Below are 20,613 nucleotides of genomic sequence, written 5' to 3' on the forward strand. Positions count from 1 at the left end.
TCAGCTCTTCTCATCTTCCTCATAGCGTGAGACGCCCCGCGATGCCACACCAACTGTGGACCGACACGATCTCTCGAGTATGGCGCTCCTCTTCGCAAAGAGTGGGAGTTCCCCAAGCTCCTGGCAATCTTTCAGAACAAGACGATATTCCACAGTCAAAGCGAGATGCCGCACGGTTAAGAGTAGAAGGGAGGTTAAGCGAGGACAATAAGCTGATTGCCAAACGTGGAAGACCAGCTTTGAGTGCGTTCACGGGAAAAGAGAGAGTGTGCCGTAGAGACCGAAGAGAAGGAGTTGAAACATCATCGAGCCATATGCCCATGGGTGCTCCTGATGGCCTCAACACCTTTACAGGGAGGAGTTATAGCCAATCAGCATTACGGAAAGGGAATGAGATTTCAAAGGATGGCATGATGAGCTGGACTTCCTCAACGAAGAGATACACAGCAGGCGCGGGCCGAGAGAGAAGCAAGCGGAGTTTTGGGAGTCACAACAAGAACAGAGGGCGCCTGAAAGTTCGCCTCGGCATTCAAATCGGTACCTGGAGCTCGTAGCGGAAACAGACCTGTTGCTGAATCCTACCCTCAGGCTTCGAGACGGCAGATTTGGGGCAGCGAGGCGGTCGCTGAACTCAGATTTGGGAGCAGAAGAACGCCCGCTTGATCCTGCTACCACGCCGTGCTTTGAAGAGAGGGAAAATCAGCCCGGGAGACACTTGCTGAACCTGAAACAATTGCAGCGCCCTTCAGAAACAGCATGGACAACGAGGGCAGGTGTCACAACGAGACTCAACATGGCAGACAATGCTTGTTTGATCCAAACGATCTTGATATTCCCAGAAGATGCCCCCACAGACTCAAAGGATCCGCACCATTTCGAAAATTTGTTCAAGAGCCAGGCTGATTCCTAAGAAATCATGACAAGCTAAGACGTCGAGGAGAAGGAAAACAGGCCCTGTACAAAGCCACCCGTGCAGCCCACAGCAGCAAGCCGCGCAATATCGCTTCGTACAATTGGGGAACAGGGATTACATTGCTGATCCTCGCCCAGAACTCCAAATTCAGCGCAATGTCTCTCTGTCCAGCTGCGAGTCAGGGTTCACCAACGAACTGGAAGTAAGACAGATGTCAATATTTATGCTGGAACAAGGCCCCGTATGTACGCGTTTGTCCGAAGAAAAGCCACACATTACAGTCAGGGGACGTGCCATACTCGGTTGTAGCCGAGAATAGCGACGAGGAAACCGCAGATATGTCAAGAGAGATGATCGGGCCGAGTTGGTTAGTTCGCATGGCGCAGCCACCGAGGCGTCGTAAAAGCGTCGGCAGGACTGATCTAACTTTGCGGATGTCTGCTGCGGAAGAGGAGCCACTGGACGAGCATTTTTCCGAGGATATCGGAGCCTCATCGAGGGCGATGACCAAGACTTCACCGTCATTCAGCGGCGACAGGGTACCTATGATCCAAGAGGTTCTGGGCTAGTGGGCACAGACAGCTTCAGAACACGGTTTAGTCCCCAAGGATAGCTACTACTTCGTTCAATACGAAGCACATACAAAGTGTTGGACTTTTATACGGAAAAGAGCTTTGACAACCAGTCTTACCCGCCTATGAGAGTATGGAATTTGACGAGATTACAAGCCAGCAAGGACGACAAGCGTCTCCTAAGCCCAACGAGCTCAATAACGATCGGAAAGAAGTCTATTTGGAGAAGCGCATCTAAGTCTCAGCTGGAGACCGAAAATCAAGTGGGAGATGCTAAAAAGGGAATCTGGAGGTCTAAGGCAAACAGACTTCCACCGGCACCAAAGCAGTTGAGAACTAATGATTGAGCTTCCCGTAGTGCTATATGGTCATTCAATGCGGCTACTGGATAAGACTGTGCATTGCCAATCTATTAGATAGGAGACGTTGCTCAATTTTGCGATGCTGCGAAGATGTGCTGATTTTGCTGTTAGTCTTGCTTAGGCAGCCCAGGCCGCCGGGCGTGCTTTCCCGTGCCACAAGGCAATCGTAACACGGCAACGACTTGTCACACGACTGATGTCCTTGCTTCGATACTTACCACTTTTCCATCTATTGCAAGTCACTACTACTCGCCTGCTACTGGAGATATGGCAGTCGAACACCGTGTGTGGTAAGCTTTCGGCGTGCCCATAGCCTCAATACGCCAGCATCATCCTGGAGGCTTTGTGTGCCCACGGTACTTTCACGGCTGGCAGATTATTGCATCACTGGCTGCGATACTGTCTTAGATCAATTGTGCAGGGTGCGTGGTAGTGCTCATCGCAGTCATCGAGGTGTTCACCGAAGCAAAACAATAACGTCATTGCTGGACTTCTGACAGCACTGATACCTCAACATTCCGCAGGGACCTCTGACCGGCATCAATGCTGCACTATCCACGTTGACGACTATGACGCCTGTCCGGGGAAGCACCGTCCACCAGACCTCATCGTCAGCTCTCATGCCAATGCCCTTCACAGCACCGCCTCACCGACCCGGCGCATCACTATCAAGGGGAAGCACTGCGGCTAGATGCAGGGTTCGGTGTGGCTGCCACAGATGTTTTCTGCTCAGTCAAGCCCAGTGACCTAAGCGATGTGATAGGCTGGGGCCGGCGTTTGGCATTTCTGACACACCCTAGACTCCACATTTGTTTCATGGAACTCCAGAACACAGCGAAGAAGCGCAACGATTGACCAGTTCAGAGTGCCGAGATTCGAAACAGGAGGTCGCATGAGCGGACACGATGGGCTCTATGGCTTGGAGCGTGGGTTCCAACGGAGATTGCGTGGACTGCGGATGCCGGCTGTTTATACTTCGTACTCCTCCAGCACTCAAGCCTCATTCTTGTCCCACCCTTCGACTTTTGTGCATTTTCGCGGTCTCTTACACCACGCTCCCTTCAATCGCTTTGTGAACGCTGGTCGACCTCACTCATTACGTCCCCCACGACAAAGCTCTATCTTGAGCATTCCATTCATTGACGTTGCTGCTTGCGATTGACGTTCGTTGTCTCAACTCGATTTACGACCCGACCAATAGCAACGACGTACCGTACCGTTTGATCTTCTGTGAAGACTACATTCTATAAAGGCAAACTGCCATCCCCGAAGGCCAAGTTCTATAAGAACTAAGATCAAGATGCGTTTCACACCCTACGCTGCTGCAAGCGCCCTGGCTGCTCTGGCCAGCGCTCAGACTTTCACCGACTGCAATCCCACAGAGAAGGAGTGCCCGAATAACCCAGCCATGCCCCAGACCTTCGAGACTGATTTCACAGCTGGCAAAGATGCTATCAAGGGCTGGAAGCAGACTGCTGGTAGCCTCACATACAACAACGAGGGTGCCGTGTTCACTGTCGCGAAGAAGGGCGATGCTCCCACCATTGGTTCAGAGTCTTACCTACACTTCGGCTACGTAGAAGTCAAGATGAAAGCTGCCCCCGGACAGGGTATCATCTCTTCGATTGTTCTTCAGTCTGACGACCTTGATGAGGTTGACTGGGAGTGGATCGGTGGTGTCGATGCCAAGGTGCAGATGAACGTAAGGATAGAGATGTTGGCGTTTGTTGAGCACTCACTGATTCAAAGCAGTACTTCGGCAAAGGTAACACCACGACTTACGACCGTATGATCGAGGCCGATGTTACCAGCACACAAAACGAGTTCCACACCTACGCCCTCAACTGGACCTCAGAGTCGCTGACCTGGCTCATTGACAACAAGCCCATGCGCACCTTGAATTACGCTGATGCCAACGGCGGTAAGAACTTCCCGCAAACACCCTGCAACGTCCGATTGGGTAATTGGCCCGGTGGTGACTCTGAGAATGAGGGTACTGTTCAGTGGGCTGGTGGCAAGGTAGACTACACCAAGGGCCCCTTCAACATGACTGTTGCTAGCATCAAGGTCACCAACTACTCGCCCGGCACTGAGTACCACTGGAAGGACAAGACCGGCTCTTTCGAGTCTATCGAGGTTGTCAATGCTGGCAACAAGGACGGTGCTCCTCAGAACACTGCTGTTCTTGAGTCTTCCGCATCCGCCACTGGGTCTGGCGCGCCTCTTGAGTCTGGCTTCGCTGCTCCTACTGCTACTGGCAGCGCTTCAAATGGCGGTCCTTCCAACGGCACCAGCACTACCTGCACTGAGGGTCAGCAGGGAGCTACCCCTACGCCTTCCAACCCCAGCAAAACCACCGCCACGGCTGTCTCTGCGGGGAACTCTGACTTCAACTACCCTGTTCCCACCGGAGGTGTCAGCACACCCGCTGGCTCTGTCAACACTCCTGTTTCCTCTCCTTCTGGAGGCAGTGGCAGCGATGACACACCCTGCGAATGCGGCACCGCCACCGTCACTGTCACTGGAACTCCTCCTTCTGGTGATGCGCCGCCTGCTACTGGGGTCTCTTCTGCTCCTGCATCTTCCCCCGTCCTTGGTGGCGTTGGCAGTACTCCGGCCGCCGGTCCTCCAGCTTCCTCGCCTCTCGAGGGTGGCACAGCTGCTCCTCCTGCCAGCTCTGCTATCGTCAGCTCCGCTAAGCCTCCCGCTACTCTGACATCCGCTATCTCGACTTCTCATTACGCTACCAGTGGTCTCACTATTGAGACTGCTCCGGCGCCGTCCGTGCCTGTTCCATCTGGTATCCTGCCTCCGAGCTCTCCCATCAGCGGTAATGCCTCCACACCCGCTGCATCCACACCAGCCGAGTTCACTGGCGCTGCCAGCGCGAACAAGGCTAGTGCTTTGGTTGCTGGTGCTGCTGCTGGTATCTGGATTTTCGCTTTGTAAGCAGTAATATCAAAGTCTGGGATGATTGAGGGCATACATAGAGAACGGTGCTTTTAGGAGGACTTTGTGAAGCATAGCAAGGGTACACTGTGCATATAATCGATGTCTGCGTCGGATACGAATTGTTATATACCTAGATCTACTTTAAATATATCGAAGATGCATTGAGCAGATCAGCAGACAAATTATTCACGTCTTGGGTTTTTGTGGCTCCCTGCATCGGGGCATGTGAACGAAGTGCGAGCACCTTGCCACGTGCTTGTGACTAGAGACATGATAACGACATTACGGTCAAGTCTTTGATCCAAAGCGCATGGTGGAGCGCTCACATCGCACTTGCTTCAACTACTTCGCTGATATGCCGCAATTCAAAGGGCACAATAGCTTCGAGCACAACCATGTAAAAACTATGGACAATTGAATTGATGTTACACATCCTTTGTTGAAGGCTTGAAGGCTTATTTACGAACCTTTGACATCGTGGGGATGCTGTCCTGCGGAGTACCCCATTCAGGACACCTTCAAATGCACTTTCGGAACCAGTCACAAACTTCATCATAGCCCTAAGAGCGAAGATCTTCGAGTATTTTTTCGACTTGTGATTCAAATATCATTGGGAAGATAAGCCACGTTCGGTTCGAAAAATCTACGCTCTGCGCAGCTAGCTTTCGCTCGGTCTTAGCTTTGCTTTGGTCAAAAGGAACTATTGCACCAGGGCCCTGGAGACTCGTCGACCAAACTGTCCAATTATGGTCAAAGACTTGGATACGCGCTTTGGGAAGTTGTTGCATGATCTGAGCTATCTTTCGCAAGCCGGCGCGGTCGAGTGGGCTCGACCGCAGGTGCAGATTTCTAAAGTCGTTAACTGCAGCATCGACATCAGAAGAGTTCTGGGCTGCAATATTCGAAGTATGCTGACGTTGAATAGTGCTCAGCATTTGTTGTCGGTCTTCATGATCAAAGTCTGTACTATCGCTATCGGAGGCAGTGCAGCTTTCATCCAGCATCACGTCATCGTTGACGTCCTCCCACTCTTCAGCGTCCAGACCATCACTTGCATTGCAGAACAGCTCTATAAGATGCTCACCCAGGTCACCGACGACGAACACGCTACCATTGTCAAGGGTCCCACCTTGCGCGACCTGTTGCAAGACTTCTTCTGGTCCGTGCAAGGACAGCTGCGAAATAACGTTGAAATTTCTGTCAGACCACCTCTCGAAAAAGCTTCTCGACGTAAGTTTCCGGCAAGAAATTACTGAGGAGTACAGGACTGACATTTACAACAGTCAGACTTTCCCCTTGGGGCATGGAAGAAGCGCCCTGGCAAGAACACTTGGAGCTTCCTGGATTTATAATACAATGACCTGCAAAAAGAAGAAAATGTGGCAGACCAAGACGATGGTAGTCGGGATATGGGTAACATCCCAACCCTGCGCGAGCCAACTCCGGACGATGACGTTATGGACACGGAGAATTGTTTGACCTACAAGGAAGCTCTTCCAGCTGCCTGGGAATCCCTGTGGGCTACTCGAAGAGTGCTATACTGGCAGCATGCGAAGGTTATAGATGTCTGGTCTGGGTTGAAGACTCTTCACGGCATGCGCCGCTCCAACACCATCCCTACGCTCTCAATCCACGATATGCTGTTGCAGATCATTATTACACCACGGTTTGCCCCAGAGCCCCCAGAAAATACTCTTCGACAGATGCAGGAGTGGCAATATGCCGTCACTGATATCGAGCGCGCCCTTGGCGTCAACTTCTCAAGTGTCAGCAAGGCATGACTTACGGGCTTCTGCGTCAAAAATAGCCTTGAACAGGCAGGAGTATCGACCTGTCTATTTATCTGCGCTCAACAGTCACCGAAAAAATGTATTGTAGCTGCGACTTGTCCGAAGACACCACAGCGTAACAAGAGGGTCCACTACGCCGAAGCCATCTGGGGCTCTATCCGTAATCAAGACTTTGGCCAGAGATGCCTGAATGCCTTCAAAACTGCGAAATTTAACTTCAAAGCCACTGAGAATGCGATTCTCAAGGGTCGTGGCTGTGCTCCTACAGTAGACCCTAAACATCTCTCGGGCGCTGGTATTGGCGGTATGCCGTCAAGTTCTTTGGTCATGTCCGCTGACAGGCTCGCTGAAGTACGTTAGAAGGTGTACGAGGACACGCGCAAGGATGATATTGCAGTATCTAGGGCGCCGGAGCAGAGTGTCAGTTTCAATCGCGAGATGCGGCCAATGACACCATGCGGTAGGTGCAACGGATTGACTCGGTACCAGACCATCCCCACATTCATGAATGAGCAATTCATCACGGCCGAGGTTCGGAGATATAATCGTCTGCGTCAGAATGCTTCACCGCATCAGTGTGCGGAATGTACCGCGTGTGTGATGTGCATCTGTGCAGAGGATAACACGGAGAAGGAGGTGCAGATAAGAAATCAAACTCGGGCTTACGACGGTCTTCATTGATATCGGAATTTCGTTTGATCTGGGCATAGTGTGGCCGAGATCTGATAAGCTAGCAGCAGTGTCTCAAAAGACAGGCTCGGCCGGGGTATTGTCAGCTTACCATACTTCCAGCTGCTGATGCAGAGTATTTGTCACTGTTCAGAGCTGTGTGTAGAAAATAGACTAAGTGCCCGTATCTCCATCTTTAATGGGAATGGCAATCATGAGCTGGTGACTTGCATCCACTTCTACCTACAACGTCGGGCAAAGGATGCTGTATCTGTCCCAGCGTCTGGTTGAAATACTTCTCTCGAAGCAGCAGAAATAATTTGCCTATGCTTGATTACGTGAAGTAGCAAGATACAAAGTCAGAGAGTTTGTCCAAGGTTCCCTGGACCCTGAACCATGCAGTGGACGATACTGGACCAAGAATACATTGCTAAGACGAGGCGGTAATCTTCATCATGAATCAAAGTTCAGCCTGACGGTACATATGTTTCATACTGGATAGTCTGGCTCACAAGCTTTCGGTGTTCCCAGAAGTAGCGGGGAAAAGATCCGGGCAGAGCTCCTTTCATTCATGATGTACCCTCCAAAAGGGGCGAAATAGGGAGTACACCTACGCTGCACCGGTTGTATAACCTCAAAAGCTTGATAGCGAGGGTTTCCGGATACATCAACGATGGCAGTGGTGAGAACGTCCTTTGCTACCGGCTTGATTGCGCCACATTTACCTAGCATGCGGACCTGCAGGATTAGAATTAGTCGTGACTGTCACAAGCGAGGCAATTGTAGGTGAGAGTGGCAAGCTAAATATTCCACTCTTCTACCCACCTCACCAACCAACACAAGATCCAGCGATGTCAATATCTGCTGCCGCAGACCGTAGAAACTTCTCTGTCTACCGAGGCCCGCCTCAGGGAGGTACACCAGAAGATATGCAAACGCCACCGAGAGCTAATGTACGAAAAAAACGGCAAGCTTGTGCCTTTCGATGAGGATTTCGAGATCACCCATGCCGTCGACAGATACCTCTCAGAGCTCATGACCATTCCTGAGCATCGCAAAACATACATCAATTAGACTGCAGAAGAATTCCACGACAGGCGCAGCGCGCGTCAGAGACTGAATGCAAAGCCTGCACGGATATATCACGACATGGTCCGACAGACCAGGTTGAGCGACGAGAAACACGTGCAAAAGCTTATTGCTTTCGTCGATCGCTCACAACATCCATACATAGGCGTCGGCACTCATTGCGGTTACAATTATAGGCTCGAGCAAATCACGGGCTTGCTTGTGGTATCTGAAGAGAACATTTGGCACGACGATCCCCACGAGTGTGCTCACGGCTACATTGTGGGCATCGACATCCCCGACGGCTGGCGCCTCACCAACGACACCTCCGTTGAGAGTGTCCGTAGGCGCGCCGGACGCAAGCGCAAGAATCGCTCCAGTGAGGAGAGCTACTTCAGCGCCTCAAGCTCTTCCTCCGAGGATAGCACTTTCGACCCAGAGAACAAATATGGTTTCGCATTCATGCAGCTCGGTAAAGCTATGAATATCAGCGCCTCGGACTTTGAAAATGCGAAGGTGCAGGCCGAGGAAGAGTCGAATATGAGATGGGAGTACTCTGGTTACGTCGTCGGCGTCACCACTAACGGCCCCGATGGCAGGCAGCCGGGCACGCCAGGTAAAGTCTGGCTCTTGTATTACTTCAATCCACAGGACAAGCTTACTGGCTGCGTCTTTCACCTGGACAAATCCTCGGAATGGGGCTATCTGCTTGGTCAAGAGTGTGGCAATGGTGACTCAGAGCGTCGTGGAGGCTTCAAGATCGCCAACAGCTTCGCTGAGCTTAGGCCGGACTTCCAGTGGAACATCGACAAGTACTTCGATCGTGTCTATGATATGACTCCGGCCCAGATATTCAAAGACCACACTCTTGGCTCTTTCATCGCCAGGCAACCTCTGAACGCATAGGTAGCCGCAGAGCTTGCTGCGGCAGAGCTGGAGAGGGAGAGGGTGTCGTACCACCAGGAGAACGTTCGTTTTAGAGAGAGCTCTTCGGATGAGGATCACATGGAAGACTAGAGCGATGACGACCCGACTGGAACGTCAGCGTGCGTAGGCAGAACAATAATGGTCGACCTGAGTGAAATGCGAAACATCAACTTCAGAAAAGCTGCATTACGTGCCCGCGATCCAGAATGGAGCGGATCGGTATGCCGTCCGTGATCGCGAGATAGATAGTGTGCAGCAGGGGTCGCAGCAGAACTAGAATATCGCTGTGTAAGCCAAGAACTACGTGCAGCGATCAGTGACATTGATGGTGAGGTTGCCCTGATAATGATGTCAGCAGCCGAAAGCGGGGCCGCCGGCGCGGCTTCTGTTGTTTGGTCGAACAAGACCTTGTTCACTTCTCAGCGCCCTTTCACGCGATACTGCGGCTCATGAGCCGTCTGTCGTACTAATTCCCGAGCAGCACGCGTTGTTACTGTGGTCCAACCTGCACACACGACATCTAGAGCCTAGACTCGCAATGAAGACCAGCAAATTCGCGCCGAGGACCCCGCTAGAGCAATTGAAGCAGTCCAAAGCTGAGAAGCTCAAAAACGACAAAGACAAAGCCACTCGACTCATGGGCCGCCTAAGATGGAAAGCTGAGCTACTGATGGTATCGTACTTCAAAGCCATGGAGATCTTACAATCATTTGAGCAGCACAATGGACATGATGAGTCGCACAGGGGCCTTGCGAGGCAAGCAGAGTCTATGTTCAAGATTGACTTTTTCGAATTCTACACATTTCTAGAACGCTTCATCACGATCTGTCTAGCTGCAGTTGGTGTTAGTGTATCAGGTTCAGTACCGCTGGAGAATTTCAACGCACTTCGATACATTACGAACCCGGACTTGCACCGCACGCGCCCGCAAGCCTCGCATGCATTCCACGCAAACCTCCTTGAGGCACTCGATGACGAAAAATGCCCACTACACAGCTCGCTCGGGACTCAAGATGCTCGAATTCAGCTAGGCCTTGCCAAGGACTACCGCAATGCATGGAAAGACGCAGACGAGCAGGACGGAACGACGAATGGATACACAGACAACGGGGTTGCCACTAAAAATGTCAAATTAGCAAGTTTTGAGCTTGGAGCAATGCTGCGAACACTCATCATTGGTTGCCAACACGCAAACGATGTTGTACAGGCATATGGAGGCGCTATTGTAGATGTTAGCTCCTTGTCCAGTATAGACTTTGAGCCTGCGACACACGCGCACGATGCCATTGTCATGAGTAATGTACCATACGAGTACATGGACGATGCAATGGAGCTCGACTGAGTACAGACACATAACCTGTACGCAACCAGCGTCCATGTGTTCTGCAAGACTGATGACATTGTTTGATCTTGAACTGTTCAAATTGAGAGCAGTTCAATCTATACAGGGTCTAATGGTTAGATTTTTGATGTAAGGGTGGCCCGCGTCTATATACAAATTGGTATCTAACAACGAAAACAGGCAGTGGACACGCGCCATTATCAATGCACGACTGCTCGAAATCTACAGAACGCTAGCTCAAGCGATTATCTCTTTCCTCAGCACGTGGCCGCTGACTTGTCCGTCTTGGAGCACACTGTCCGCTCTGTCCCTGTTTGCATCTGCGCGCGGCGTGGTGGCAGTCATAATCCTCTCTTGCTCGAACTCCCACTTACACCTCTCCTTGCAGTCCCAGCAAACGCTGCGCTTGCACACTCGCATATCGTACTTCCACTCGTGTCGATTCAGCATCTCATGGCAATGAGTGCAATCCAACGGTATCACCACGGTCTCCAAATCGCCTTGTCTCCTGGCAATCGTCAGGCCTTTGCTGGTCCGCGTCCGTAACCTCATCTCGCCATCGGCCTGTTCAATTCCATCAAAGACGACGAGCTTATCAAATTTGCACCACCAGGATGGCCGGCCTCCCGTCTCTGTCCTCGCGCGTACAGATGTGCTGGTGAATGCCTCTGCCTGTGCACTGGGTCCAGGCAATAGACAGCCATTGACTGTCACTCGCGGTGGGGTAAATATGCGGACTCTCTCTGCTTCCTTCTTTTTCGGCGACATGTTCAGACGGTCCTGAAGTAGCTGTGTAGGCGATCGCAAAGCTGCCTTGGACCGCGTCTTCGAATTGCGAATGAGGTCGTAACGCATATCGAGTTCGGACTTGGGCTTTGCTGTGTTTTGCGCGCCGCTGAAGCCGAGGTTCAGCTCAGCTGGCCGTTGTAGCCGGGCGATCGAGTTCGTGCGCTGAGGAGACGACGTCGAGGGTTTTGACAGCGAAGTCACCCGTGACCGAAGCGGAGCAGTCTCATTCGAAGCGATCGAGGATGGTCGTGATCGTGCTGAAGAGCTCTCATTGTCCGACAAGTATATGCCAGAATCTCGATCACGCGCACCCGTCTCGATCTTTCCAAGAGCCGCGGGTACTGCACTTTTCTCAACTGCTAGGGTGGGATCAGACTCTTTGGGCACCAGAGAGACTGGTCGCGACTGGAGAGTGGATACATGCTCTTCGTCTTGGGTCGAGTCGAGCACTGGCGAAGGCTCTGCTAGCGAACGCAGTTCGGGCAGCGGAAGCTTGGCCTGCGCTGCAACTTCTTCCTTCATCTCTTGCTGCGAACCCATCTGCTCTGTCGCTTCGACGTAGGTCTGAACAAGTGGCTCTTCGGGCACAAGTGCGGGCGATTCTCGGTGCGGCGAAGGTTCATGCACCTCCAGCAACGAAATCTCTAAATCGGTCGCGCTGCTTGTGTTCGGTTGTGTGGGCTCTACAGGTTGCTCTGGACTTTTCTCAATTGGGTGACCTGGTGTTGGCCCAATGATCGGCGTCTGATCTCCGGGTATCTCCTGAGCATCTTCGTCGAAGAGGAACACCCCCGAGTCTTGGTTGCCTGGGTTCAAATCGACTGCTTTTGAGACGTTGGGTATAATCACGCTGAGTTCCTTGACCGCAGCATCGCTGAGAAGTGGAGACTGGGACTCGTCTAGTTTCGAGCTTTTCCAGAAAGCAAACGACGGCATGATGAAAGAGTGTCAGAATAAGAAACAAAAGAGGGACAATGTGAGAGCGTGATAACAAAAAGGAATGACGAACAGCTCTCCGCTCAAGGTTCTGAGGAGTCTTGTCTATAAAAGGATGAACACGATCTTCCTATTCACGGCTCGACGCGGGCTCCTCTCGCCTTCTATCTGCCCACCAGCCGCATCATCGTTTCTTCTTCATTGTCGACACGTGCGAGCTACGTCTGTCCCGTCAGGATACTCATGCTGTAAGGTAGTCGCAGGAACCGCCCTCATTGGTCGGTGCGATCTGAAACGCGGAGATCTGGTCATTGTCTCGTCACAGCCCCGGCTGGCGATGTTACAGAAGGGATTACATCTTTATGCACACACTAATCGAGCGCAGCGAACATCAGTAACGGGGGTCGCAGAATTATGCAGCGGGGCGCAGTCATTTCAAGACTTCGGGAGGTTCGCGACAGAAGGTTCCGAAATCTGACTGGCAGGGGTCAAGGCGGCGCAACTATGAAGAATGGGGACGTCAATGGACCTTTGATATCAATGGGCGCGTGTGGATCTGCCTGCTCTACTTATGGTTGTCGTAGTCTACTCCTTGCGCAGCACGACACGTCCAGCACAAGGCCGACAATATGAGACCGACTGGAAACATCCTGCCATTCCTCAACATGCATCTCCTTCTGATTATATCACTCCAAATTGAATACAACTGCAGCTGCAAGTTGACAAATCAGAGATGGTCTACACTCTCGTGAGCACTTTTTCGAAACACAGCCCACCTCCCAGGGAAAGTGGTATAAGGTGCTCGCCAGCACTGAGGACACAGCTACCACGTCTCTATTTTCATTGCTGTCTATAGCCATACTGCAGTTTTGACAACCTCTTTTTACTTCACCAGCTCAGCCCACTTTAGAATGTGAACAACCTACATCTACAACTCGGCAGACCCTTTTTCGTGGCCACAGATAACAACTCCATGGCCTTGAACTCCCCCTGCGCTCGAGAGCCCTCTGACACACACTTATGCGTTTTGATGTGCTGTCGTTCGGTGGCGCATCTTTATTTGCTCATACATGTAACCTCTAAGAGACCTGCGAGATCAGCAATCTATCTTTCGACCCCTTTCTGTACATATGCAAAACATGACGGCTTCCCAAGCCCGTACCGGATAACGACACGGCAACACCCGACAACAATGAGGCCCCAGCGTCCTTGCTAGTGTTTGGCGCATTACATCTGCCTGATCTCACTTTAACATTCCCCTTTGCTCGAAGACGATGCGATATCTGTCGGCATACTTAATCGCTACGTCCTGCCTACTGATCAAGCGCTACAGCAAACGTTTCGAATGCCGTAAGAATCACCAGCTGGTCTTGCACGTCTATAGGACCAGTATATACGCGCTTTGCCGTCACAACTCCAGCGTCCACAAGAGTGAACGGCATACGCAACATCTCCGCCTGCGCTAGCTCGTGGCTTACATATTCAATATGGTCAAGCCCATGCGTCAAGAGCTTGTTGCTCAAGGTCAGGAAACGCATGCTAATTTATTCTCAGCGGATCGTTGTCGGTGTCGAGTAGTTCCCAAGTTTATGAGGCCTGACTTAGCCGTCATCACTGCCGCTACCATGAATCATGACGAAGACACGATTGAGCATGGACGATCACATGAACAAGGCAGTTGCAAGACTGCTGATGAGTACACCCGGATTCACCATGGCGAACTGTGAGGCGTATTGGACTTGGCACAGGAAGCAACACTGGTAGTTATTTCCTAGAAGCGTGTAGATCGAGAGCTACCGGCAGCAAACCCCGTCACCGATCGTTCGGCGACATCATGCGTGTCTCGAGAAATTTACAATGTACCGCCCAGTTATTACTCCACACGCCATGTATTAATGTTTCGGCTTCTAGGGCGCAGGGTGAGAACTGCTGCTATAGCAGTGTATCGTAATACGTGGGTAGTGGCAATGCGGGAACGTTGATCTCTTCCAGCTTAACCCCAGAAGCTTGATGCAGGTGCTGTTCGCACGCGATTGAAATCATTGATCTAATACACAGTTCAGGGAGTAGCGACTTTAGCACTGGCAGGTCTCTTCATCAGCTAAGAAGAAGTCAGCCAGGTTCAACACGACAACGTAAGCACAGCAGTGCCACTCACGATGAATTTCAAGACTTCGTCGCCTCCATACTTCGTCAAGTCCAGCTCGACCTTCTTCTGCGGCTCAAAACCATGTCTTGCATACATTGGCGCGCCCATGGGTGACGCCTCGAGATACGCTTCGAAGCCTGCCTCGTCCGCCCGCTCGGTCCCCCATCTCACCAGCATGCTTCCAGCTCCCCGCCTTTCATGCTGAGGCAATGTGACGAGTGTGTCGAGGACGAAGTGACTTCTCATCCCCAGGATTTCGCGCCTACTCTCGTTGAATAGATCGTGCAGTGCGTGGAAGAGCTCAGGATCACTCTCTTCGTAGGGCTCGCTCTTCCCCATGTCCTGATTCACCTCTTCCCACGTCCGCTCGGTTGCGTTTGGGTCCTTGGGCTTGACACACCGCCATCTCGCGCCTGCGACAATCTCGCCGGTCTTGACGTCCACACACTTCAGATACAATATGCCTTTGTTTACTACGCCGTCTCGGATCTCTTCGGTCACGCGTGCGAGTGTTGTTGCTGAGGGCTCGCCGCGCGAGTAGAGGATTTTGTTTACGGTGTCCCGGAAAACCTCGTGTCGGACTCGCATGTACTGTTTTGCTTCTTCGGGTTTCAGGAGGGAGATCTGAAGCTCTGGGTTGCCCGCTTTGGTGGATGATGCTTTGGAGACGGCCATCGTGTTATGAGGGAAGTTTGGGCCAAGACAAGGTAATACGGTGGCAGAGCAGAATATGAGAATAGGAAATATAGAAGTAAGAAACTAGGCTGTTCGACGCCAGTCATCATTCAGGCAGGCGTCACACTCTTAATGAGCCTGATGGATCGCCTACCCACACCTGCCCTGTTTGGAGCTATCGTTCGGAATATAGCGGACCAATCGCTCGGAATATAGCGGACCAATCGCATCCGTTTCTTTTACCAACAAATGGTGAACCTGAAGGTCATCTGCGGTGTCTTTGTGCTCGAGATGATGTCTTTGTGAGATGAAACGGATCATGTGACGCCGGCACAGCGATTATGGCGTTTGAGGGCCGTCACAGGCGCGGCTTTCCGCGAGTAGCGGCGGCTTTGATTCTGCGCGGCGTGCGATAGACGCCAGACAGACGCGCGCAATCACGTGAGAAGCGACTTCGAACCATGTTCATGCATACAAGATCTGAGAAGAGAAGGTGCCAGAGAATACGTTGCACAGCTATGGGAGTCTCAAACATGTTCTTGCGCTTCTACGAAGTGGTATCGGAGGTGCTGGTACTTGCTCCGCCGGTGAAACCTCGGCAGAACATCCTTGCAGTAATTTTTGTCAGATGAAGTTCTTCGCGACTATGCGCCTGAATCTCTGCACACACGCGCAATCGCCATAATGGCTCCCTCGAAGACAAAGACCGCCCCGCACAAGTCGAACGACCACAAGCGATACCTTGCAGACGATGCGAGCGAAAATGCAGGCTTCACAATTGACCTGAGCGGCAACGAGGCGGAGGGCAAGGAGCTGCAGCCCGTGAAACAGCCGACTGACAGCGAATCTGAGGGCTTTGGCAGCGAAGATGTAGAAAAGGACATCGGGGAAGAGGGAGCGGATAGTGATGCTGAGAGCATGAAGATCAACATCCAGGAGAAGAAGAGCGAAAGGGTAATACCACCAAAGGATGCGGAGGAAGAAGAGCTCGAGCGCTTGATCTTTGGAGACTCGGCAGGCTTCAAGGAGGGTTTGGAAAACTTCTCGATCGGCCGTACCGCTGGCATATACGGTGATGCTTCGGATGAAGAGCAAGCAGAAGACTCAGATCTCGACGATGTGGCGGATGACAACCTTTTCTTCTTCGATACCGGTCCAGAAGTGGCGCCTGCCGGCTCAGTCGCTGTCACCAAGGCTGAAGAATCAGACGAGGAAGACCAACCAGCATGGGACGACAGCGACGACGAGCGATTGGTCATCAGCCTTGCATCAGTACCGCGATTGAGGAAGTTGAGGGAGACGGCCGAGGACGACATGGTGAACGGAAAGGAGTACGCGCGCAGGCTGAGGAAGCAGTACGAGCGCCTCTACGCAGCACCGGAATGGGCGGCACATGCAACTAGCAAAGCGAAGAAGAGGAGACGCACCATGGACGACGATGAGGAGAGCGGAGAAGAGTCTGCCAGCGATATGGACGTCGACGACGACCTCTCTACCCAGCCACTGGCAAGGCTACTAAAGGATGCAGACATTCTCTCGCGCAGCACAGCAAGAGGACCTGCAAAGAAGAGAAAGCTTCAAGCTGGCACAGTCGACATTCAGCGATTGAAAGACGTCTCCAAAGCCGGACCAGTAAGTTCTTGCTGGGCACCTACCATGACCAGAATACTGACACAAATTCTAGTCTGCGGTCACCTCGCTTTCATTCCATCCTACATACCCCCTGCTTCTTTCGTCCGGGCCCAGCTCGACGCTCTCGCTCCACCATGTTGACCCCAACCCTCCAAACCCCAACCCACTTCTCACATCGCTACACATCAAGCGCACTCCGCTCACAACAACCGCTTTCCATCCGTCGCCCTCGGATTCACGAATCTTCCTGAGTGCTCGCCGACGATACTTCCACGTTTGGAACATCGCAACAGGGCAGGTCGAAAAGGTCACACGAGTCTATGGCCATCAACATGAACAGCGCACCATGGAGTACTTCTCTTTGTCGCCGAATGGAAAGCACATGGCACTTCGTGGTTCTTCGAGAAAGGGTGGAGGCGTGATCAACATCCTCGACACAAGAACGCTGCAATGGGCTACACAGGTGCGCATCGAGTCGCGCGGAGGCGTTGCTGACTTTGCATGGTGGCGCAGCGGCAATGGTATGAGCATCGCAGGCAAGAACGGCGAAGTCACAGAGTGGAGCGTACAGGATGGCGTCGTTGGGCGATGGAACGATGAGGGAGCTGTCGGCACGACAGTCATTGCTCTTGGCGGCAACAGCGGGCGAGACGACTGGATAGGCGGTGACCGATGGGTCGCGATCGGAAGCTCTAGCGGTGTGGTCAACATCTATGACCGAAGGGCATGGAGTGAAGACGCCCAGAATGTACAGTTGAGCTCGAACGGTGGCATTCCCAAAGCACCGAAACCGCTGCGCGCGCTGGGCAACCTCACTACACCAACATCGCACCTCACATTCTCGCCTGATGGGCAAATTTTGGCTATGGCGAGTCGATGGAAGAACAACGCTATGAGGTTGGTACATTTGCCTTCAGCGACCGTGTTTAAAAATTGGCCTACGGAGAAGACACCATTGGGCAGGATCACAGCGGTGGCATGGGGCAGGCCAACGGAAGAGGAGGAACGGGAAGGTAGTCTGGCACAGGTTGCCGTCGCCAATGAGTCGGGTCATATCAGGTTATGGGAAGTGCGAGCCTAGAAACGAGCAAGCTATCAGCCACCAGTTGGTGACACTGATCAAGCTTCATTCTGCAACAACAGAGGTTAGCGTTCGGGACCAGCGCTTGATATCCAATTTCACGGTTTGTACCGTTCTCACCTCTTCGTGTTACCTCAAGTCGGCTCCCAATCTCAGGTGCAGCGTTGCGCTTTCCCACATACTGCGACAAGCCGGGAAGGCGGTCAACACCTCACTATCACTCTCCCCGAAATCTTCGGCTGCGCCCGCCCTGCTTGCGACCACCCGCCTGCTAATCAAGTCGCAGCTATGGAAGGTATATTTCTCACTCGCAGCGCACGCTGTTGCTTTGCGGCAACCCTTTCACACAACACCGCTACGCTATCGAAACAATATACGTTCACTGCATCACAGCCTAACACACATATACCTTGTTTTCGCATAGATTTCGCAGCTTGCTCATACCTCATACCATGGCGAGTGGTAAGAACAGCAAGAATGGGGCTCGCTACCAGCCCGTACCAGAAACACCAGTCAGGAACCGATTACGACAGATTATCGCCGTTCAGATGGCAACTCCAGAAGCCCGGCCAGCAACACCTCCTACGATAGTTGATGAAAACACAGTGCAGCAATCAGTCCTCAACAACTTGAGCAACCGGTTCTCTATTGACGCCTTAGGCGACGATTTGCCTGCAAGATCTACAGACGCGACACCTACCCCAGAGAAACCGACGCCACTTTCCAAGAAAGCCAGGAAAGCATTAAGGGCGCGCGAAAAGCAAGCCACGGAAAATGGTCCTTACACTCCCACTGATCCACTCCCGTCACTCGATAGTGGCAGCCCCTTTGGGGACGATTCGACCGCATTGCGTACTGCATCTCTCCCTTCGACAGACGGCAATGGCTATCCATTTCCTCCGATCAAGAATATGTGCGACAATTTCGAATCAGGGTTTCTGTCCAAATCAGTTGAGAAGCGCGATTCGGTCATCTCAAGTGACTGGGAAGATACAAAAATCGAACGTCCTTGGCAAGCTACAGCGAAGAAGGGCTCCAGGGGTTTTACCTGGTCCAGCAAGCTTAAGCTCAAGACTTGGTGGCCATACCGGATGTATCTATCGATGCGTATTTTCCTCCTTGCCGTCATCAAAGGCTTCCAGGGTCCTCGCAAGTTCGACTTCATCATCACATTTGGCTTTCTTCTCGTGTGCTGTTACGCCGCGTATACTACCCTCGACTTTATCTTTACTGGGTTGATCAAGGGTGCCAATGCTCAAGCACTGGTTGAGGCTGCCAACTGCAGTGTTGTCTACGTTACGATCCCTGGTCCGATCATCACCGTGTCACTTATTGCCGCTTCGCCGACAAACCCGGCACAAGGCACATACTATTACTCGGTGGTAAGCGGGTCAACCGAATGGCTCAACAGTGTCGCACCACCAAGTCGACCTGGTCTCTCAATCACCCGCACATCGATTCCGCTGCCTATCGACTCCACCCTACCTGGGCTCGAGTCTAGTATGCAGCCATCACCAAGTCCTACTATGCCAGTACTTTTGACATCGCTACCGCCGGGCGTCGGTACCACGCTTACGAGTACCATTACTTCTGGAGACATGGTTATCATATCGACCATGATTTTGGTGCCTTCATCGATGCTCCCACCCCCGACGAGCCCTACCTCGCTTCTTGCGTCATCGACTTCTTCGAGTACGGCTTCTGTTATCGCGTAGCCTTCGAGACCAGAACCGTCCTCAGTTGTGTTGACAACGCCGCAGAGTTTGAGTCCTGTTCCCTCAATCACAGGCATGGTGTCAAGCACAACATTGGCCCTCTTTTCGTCGCTCGGTCACACAACAGGAACACCGCCAGGTCCTGACAGTTTGCCGAGCCAATTATCCAATGCACCCATTGCGACTGCACCTTCGTTCTCAACCTCGTCGACAGTCGGGGGTTCTGCTGTTCTGTCCAGCACTACGCTGGTCGTTACAAGTCTCACATCTGGCGGGCAGACCATCACTCTGTCCAGCACTAGCATAACCATGGTCACTGAGGTTTCATCTGGCGTTCCGCCCAGCTCAGGTCCGCTTCAATCCTCGGGTAGCCCTGTCTCGCCCACGATTACTGTGTCCAACATCCGCACAACTACGCTCAGTGGTTCAAGCAGACCGCCCAGTGGCATACTGTCTGGCTCGGTGTCAGTTCCGGGCTCACTCACCGTCTCAAGCGGATTCACAACTGTGACAAGCACCTTGTCGGGCGGGCAGATAACAACGATTACTACAGCATCGACGAGGATTTTGAGTATTGAGCCCTCCACATCCACGCCATTCAGTTCGACTGCAGGGATGCCAGTCACATCCACAGCTGCCCTCCCTGGTGGTCAGGTCACGACATCAAGCAGTTCGGCTGCTTTATTCGTCAGCAGCACGGCATCGTTTCCGATTCCGTCAACATTGTCGGCTTCGAGTGAGCTTTCGGCGACCAGGACAAGTCCAGCGACAAGTCCATCAAGTGGAAGCTTTACAGCATCGGTTCCTGACCCTGTTATTAGTGACGCTATCAGCGGAAGTACGACCGCATTAACCTCTGTCAGCTCGGGCCAGACAATCACTGTCACAACGATCTCATCCCCTACTGCTGGCCTTCCCAGCATGTTGCCGAGCTCGGTCCCAATTACCGGATTGACATCGTCTACAATTTCACCATGGCCTTCGACACCGCTGTCAACACTAGCAACAGCAACATCCGGGCTTTTATCACCTTCGATGACT

At 52.4% G+C, this 20,613-nt stretch overlaps 8 protein-coding genes across 8 annotated transcripts; 6 read left to right on the plus strand and 2 right to left on the minus strand.

Annotated features, from left to right (window-relative positions):
- Positions 1-41: 41 nt before the first annotated feature.
- Positions 42-1,482, plus strand: M421DRAFT_90128 (uncharacterized protein; the record flags this gene model as incomplete). Its single annotated transcript, XM_033597827.1, has 3 exons — positions 42-537; positions 925-1,154; positions 1,195-1,482. The coding sequence occupies 3 exons, from the start codon at positions 42-44 to the stop codon at positions 1,480-1,482; spliced, it is 1,014 nt and encodes a 337-aa protein (XP_033452176.1).
- A 1,665-nt stretch (positions 1,483-3,147) lies between these two features.
- Positions 3,148-4,202, plus strand: M421DRAFT_13964 (glycoside hydrolase family 16 protein; the record flags this gene model as incomplete). Its single annotated transcript, XM_033587462.1, has 2 exons — positions 3,148-3,549; positions 3,600-4,202. Coding segments are annotated over 2 exons (1,005 nt in total), but the record flags the coding sequence as incomplete, so codon positions are not given.
- Positions 4,203-8,109: 3,907 nt separating this feature from the next.
- Positions 8,110-9,477, plus strand: M421DRAFT_406301 (uncharacterized protein; the record flags this gene model as incomplete). Its single annotated transcript, XM_033590312.1, has 2 exons — positions 8,110-8,211; positions 8,333-9,477. The coding sequence occupies 2 exons, from the start codon at positions 8,110-8,112 to the stop codon at positions 9,230-9,232; spliced, it is 1,002 nt and encodes a 333-aa protein (XP_033452178.1). The 3' UTR covers positions 9,233-9,477.
- Positions 9,478-9,791: 314 nt separating this feature from the next.
- Positions 9,792-10,595, plus strand: M421DRAFT_98964 (uncharacterized protein; the record flags this gene model as incomplete). The annotated part of the gene is made up of 1 exon (XM_033598687.1): positions 9,792-10,595. The coding sequence occupies one exon, from the start codon at positions 9,792-9,794 to the stop codon at positions 10,593-10,595; it is 804 nt and encodes a 267-aa protein (XP_033452179.1).
- A 101-nt stretch (positions 10,596-10,696) lies between these two features.
- M421DRAFT_417666 (uncharacterized protein) lies at positions 10,697-12,397 on the minus strand. Its single transcript, XM_033591553.1, has 2 exons — positions 10,776-12,397; positions 10,697-10,724 (listed from the first exon to the last, which is right to left on the minus strand). The coding sequence occupies exon 1, from the start codon at positions 12,318-12,320 to the stop codon at positions 10,833-10,835; it is 1,488 nt and encodes a 495-aa protein (XP_033452180.1). The 5' UTR covers positions 12,321-12,397; the 3' UTR covers positions 10,697-10,724; positions 10,776-10,832.
- A 1,669-nt stretch (positions 12,398-14,066) lies between these two features.
- On the minus strand, positions 14,067-15,411 carry M421DRAFT_417667 (uncharacterized protein). The gene is made up of 2 exons (XM_033591554.1): positions 14,479-15,411; positions 14,067-14,421 (listed from the first exon to the last, which is right to left on the minus strand). Exons 1-2 carry the CDS (start codon positions 15,142-15,144, stop codon positions 14,380-14,382), a joined length of 708 nt encoding a protein of 235 aa, XP_033452181.1. The 5' UTR covers positions 15,145-15,411; the 3' UTR covers positions 14,067-14,379.
- Positions 15,412-15,828: 417 nt separating this feature from the next.
- On the plus strand, positions 15,829-17,857 carry M421DRAFT_56081 (WD40 repeat-like protein; the record flags this gene model as incomplete). The annotated part of the gene is made up of 2 exons (XM_033595362.1): positions 15,829-16,776; positions 16,829-17,857. 2 exons carry the CDS (start codon positions 15,829-15,831, stop codon positions 17,855-17,857), a joined length of 1,977 nt encoding a protein of 658 aa, XP_033452182.1.
- A 452-nt stretch (positions 17,858-18,309) lies between these two features.
- On the plus strand, positions 18,310-19,572 carry M421DRAFT_2546 (uncharacterized protein; the record flags this gene model as incomplete). The annotated part of the gene is made up of 1 exon (XM_033588633.1): positions 18,310-19,572. The coding sequence occupies one exon, from the start codon at positions 18,310-18,312 to the stop codon at positions 19,570-19,572; it is 1,263 nt and encodes a 420-aa protein (XP_033452183.1).
- Positions 19,573-20,613: the final 1,041 nt, after the last annotated feature.

The sequence above is a fragment of the Didymella exigua genome (assembly GCF_010094145.1).
Source record: "Didymella exigua CBS 183.55 unplaced genomic scaffold M421scaffold_5, whole genome shotgun sequence".
Lineage (NCBI taxonomy): Eukaryota > Fungi > Ascomycota > Dothideomycetes > Pleosporales > Didymellaceae > Didymella > Didymella exigua.

What these genes read in the sequence shown, in the direction of transcription:
- M421DRAFT_417666 (XM_033591553.1), bottom strand. Translation starts at nt 12,320, where the DNA reads ATGCCGTCGTTTGCTTTCTGGAAAAGCTCGAAACTAGACGAGTCCCAG.
- M421DRAFT_417667 (XM_033591554.1), bottom strand. Translation starts at nt 15,144, where the DNA reads ATGGCCGTCTCCAAAGCATCATCCACCAAAGCGGGCAACCCAGAGCTT. An exon ending in ACGAAGTCTTGAAATTCATC is followed by an intron (nt 14,422 to 14,478) that starts GTGAGTGGCACT and finishes ACTTCTTCTTAG; the next exon opens with CTGATGAAGAGACCTGCCAG.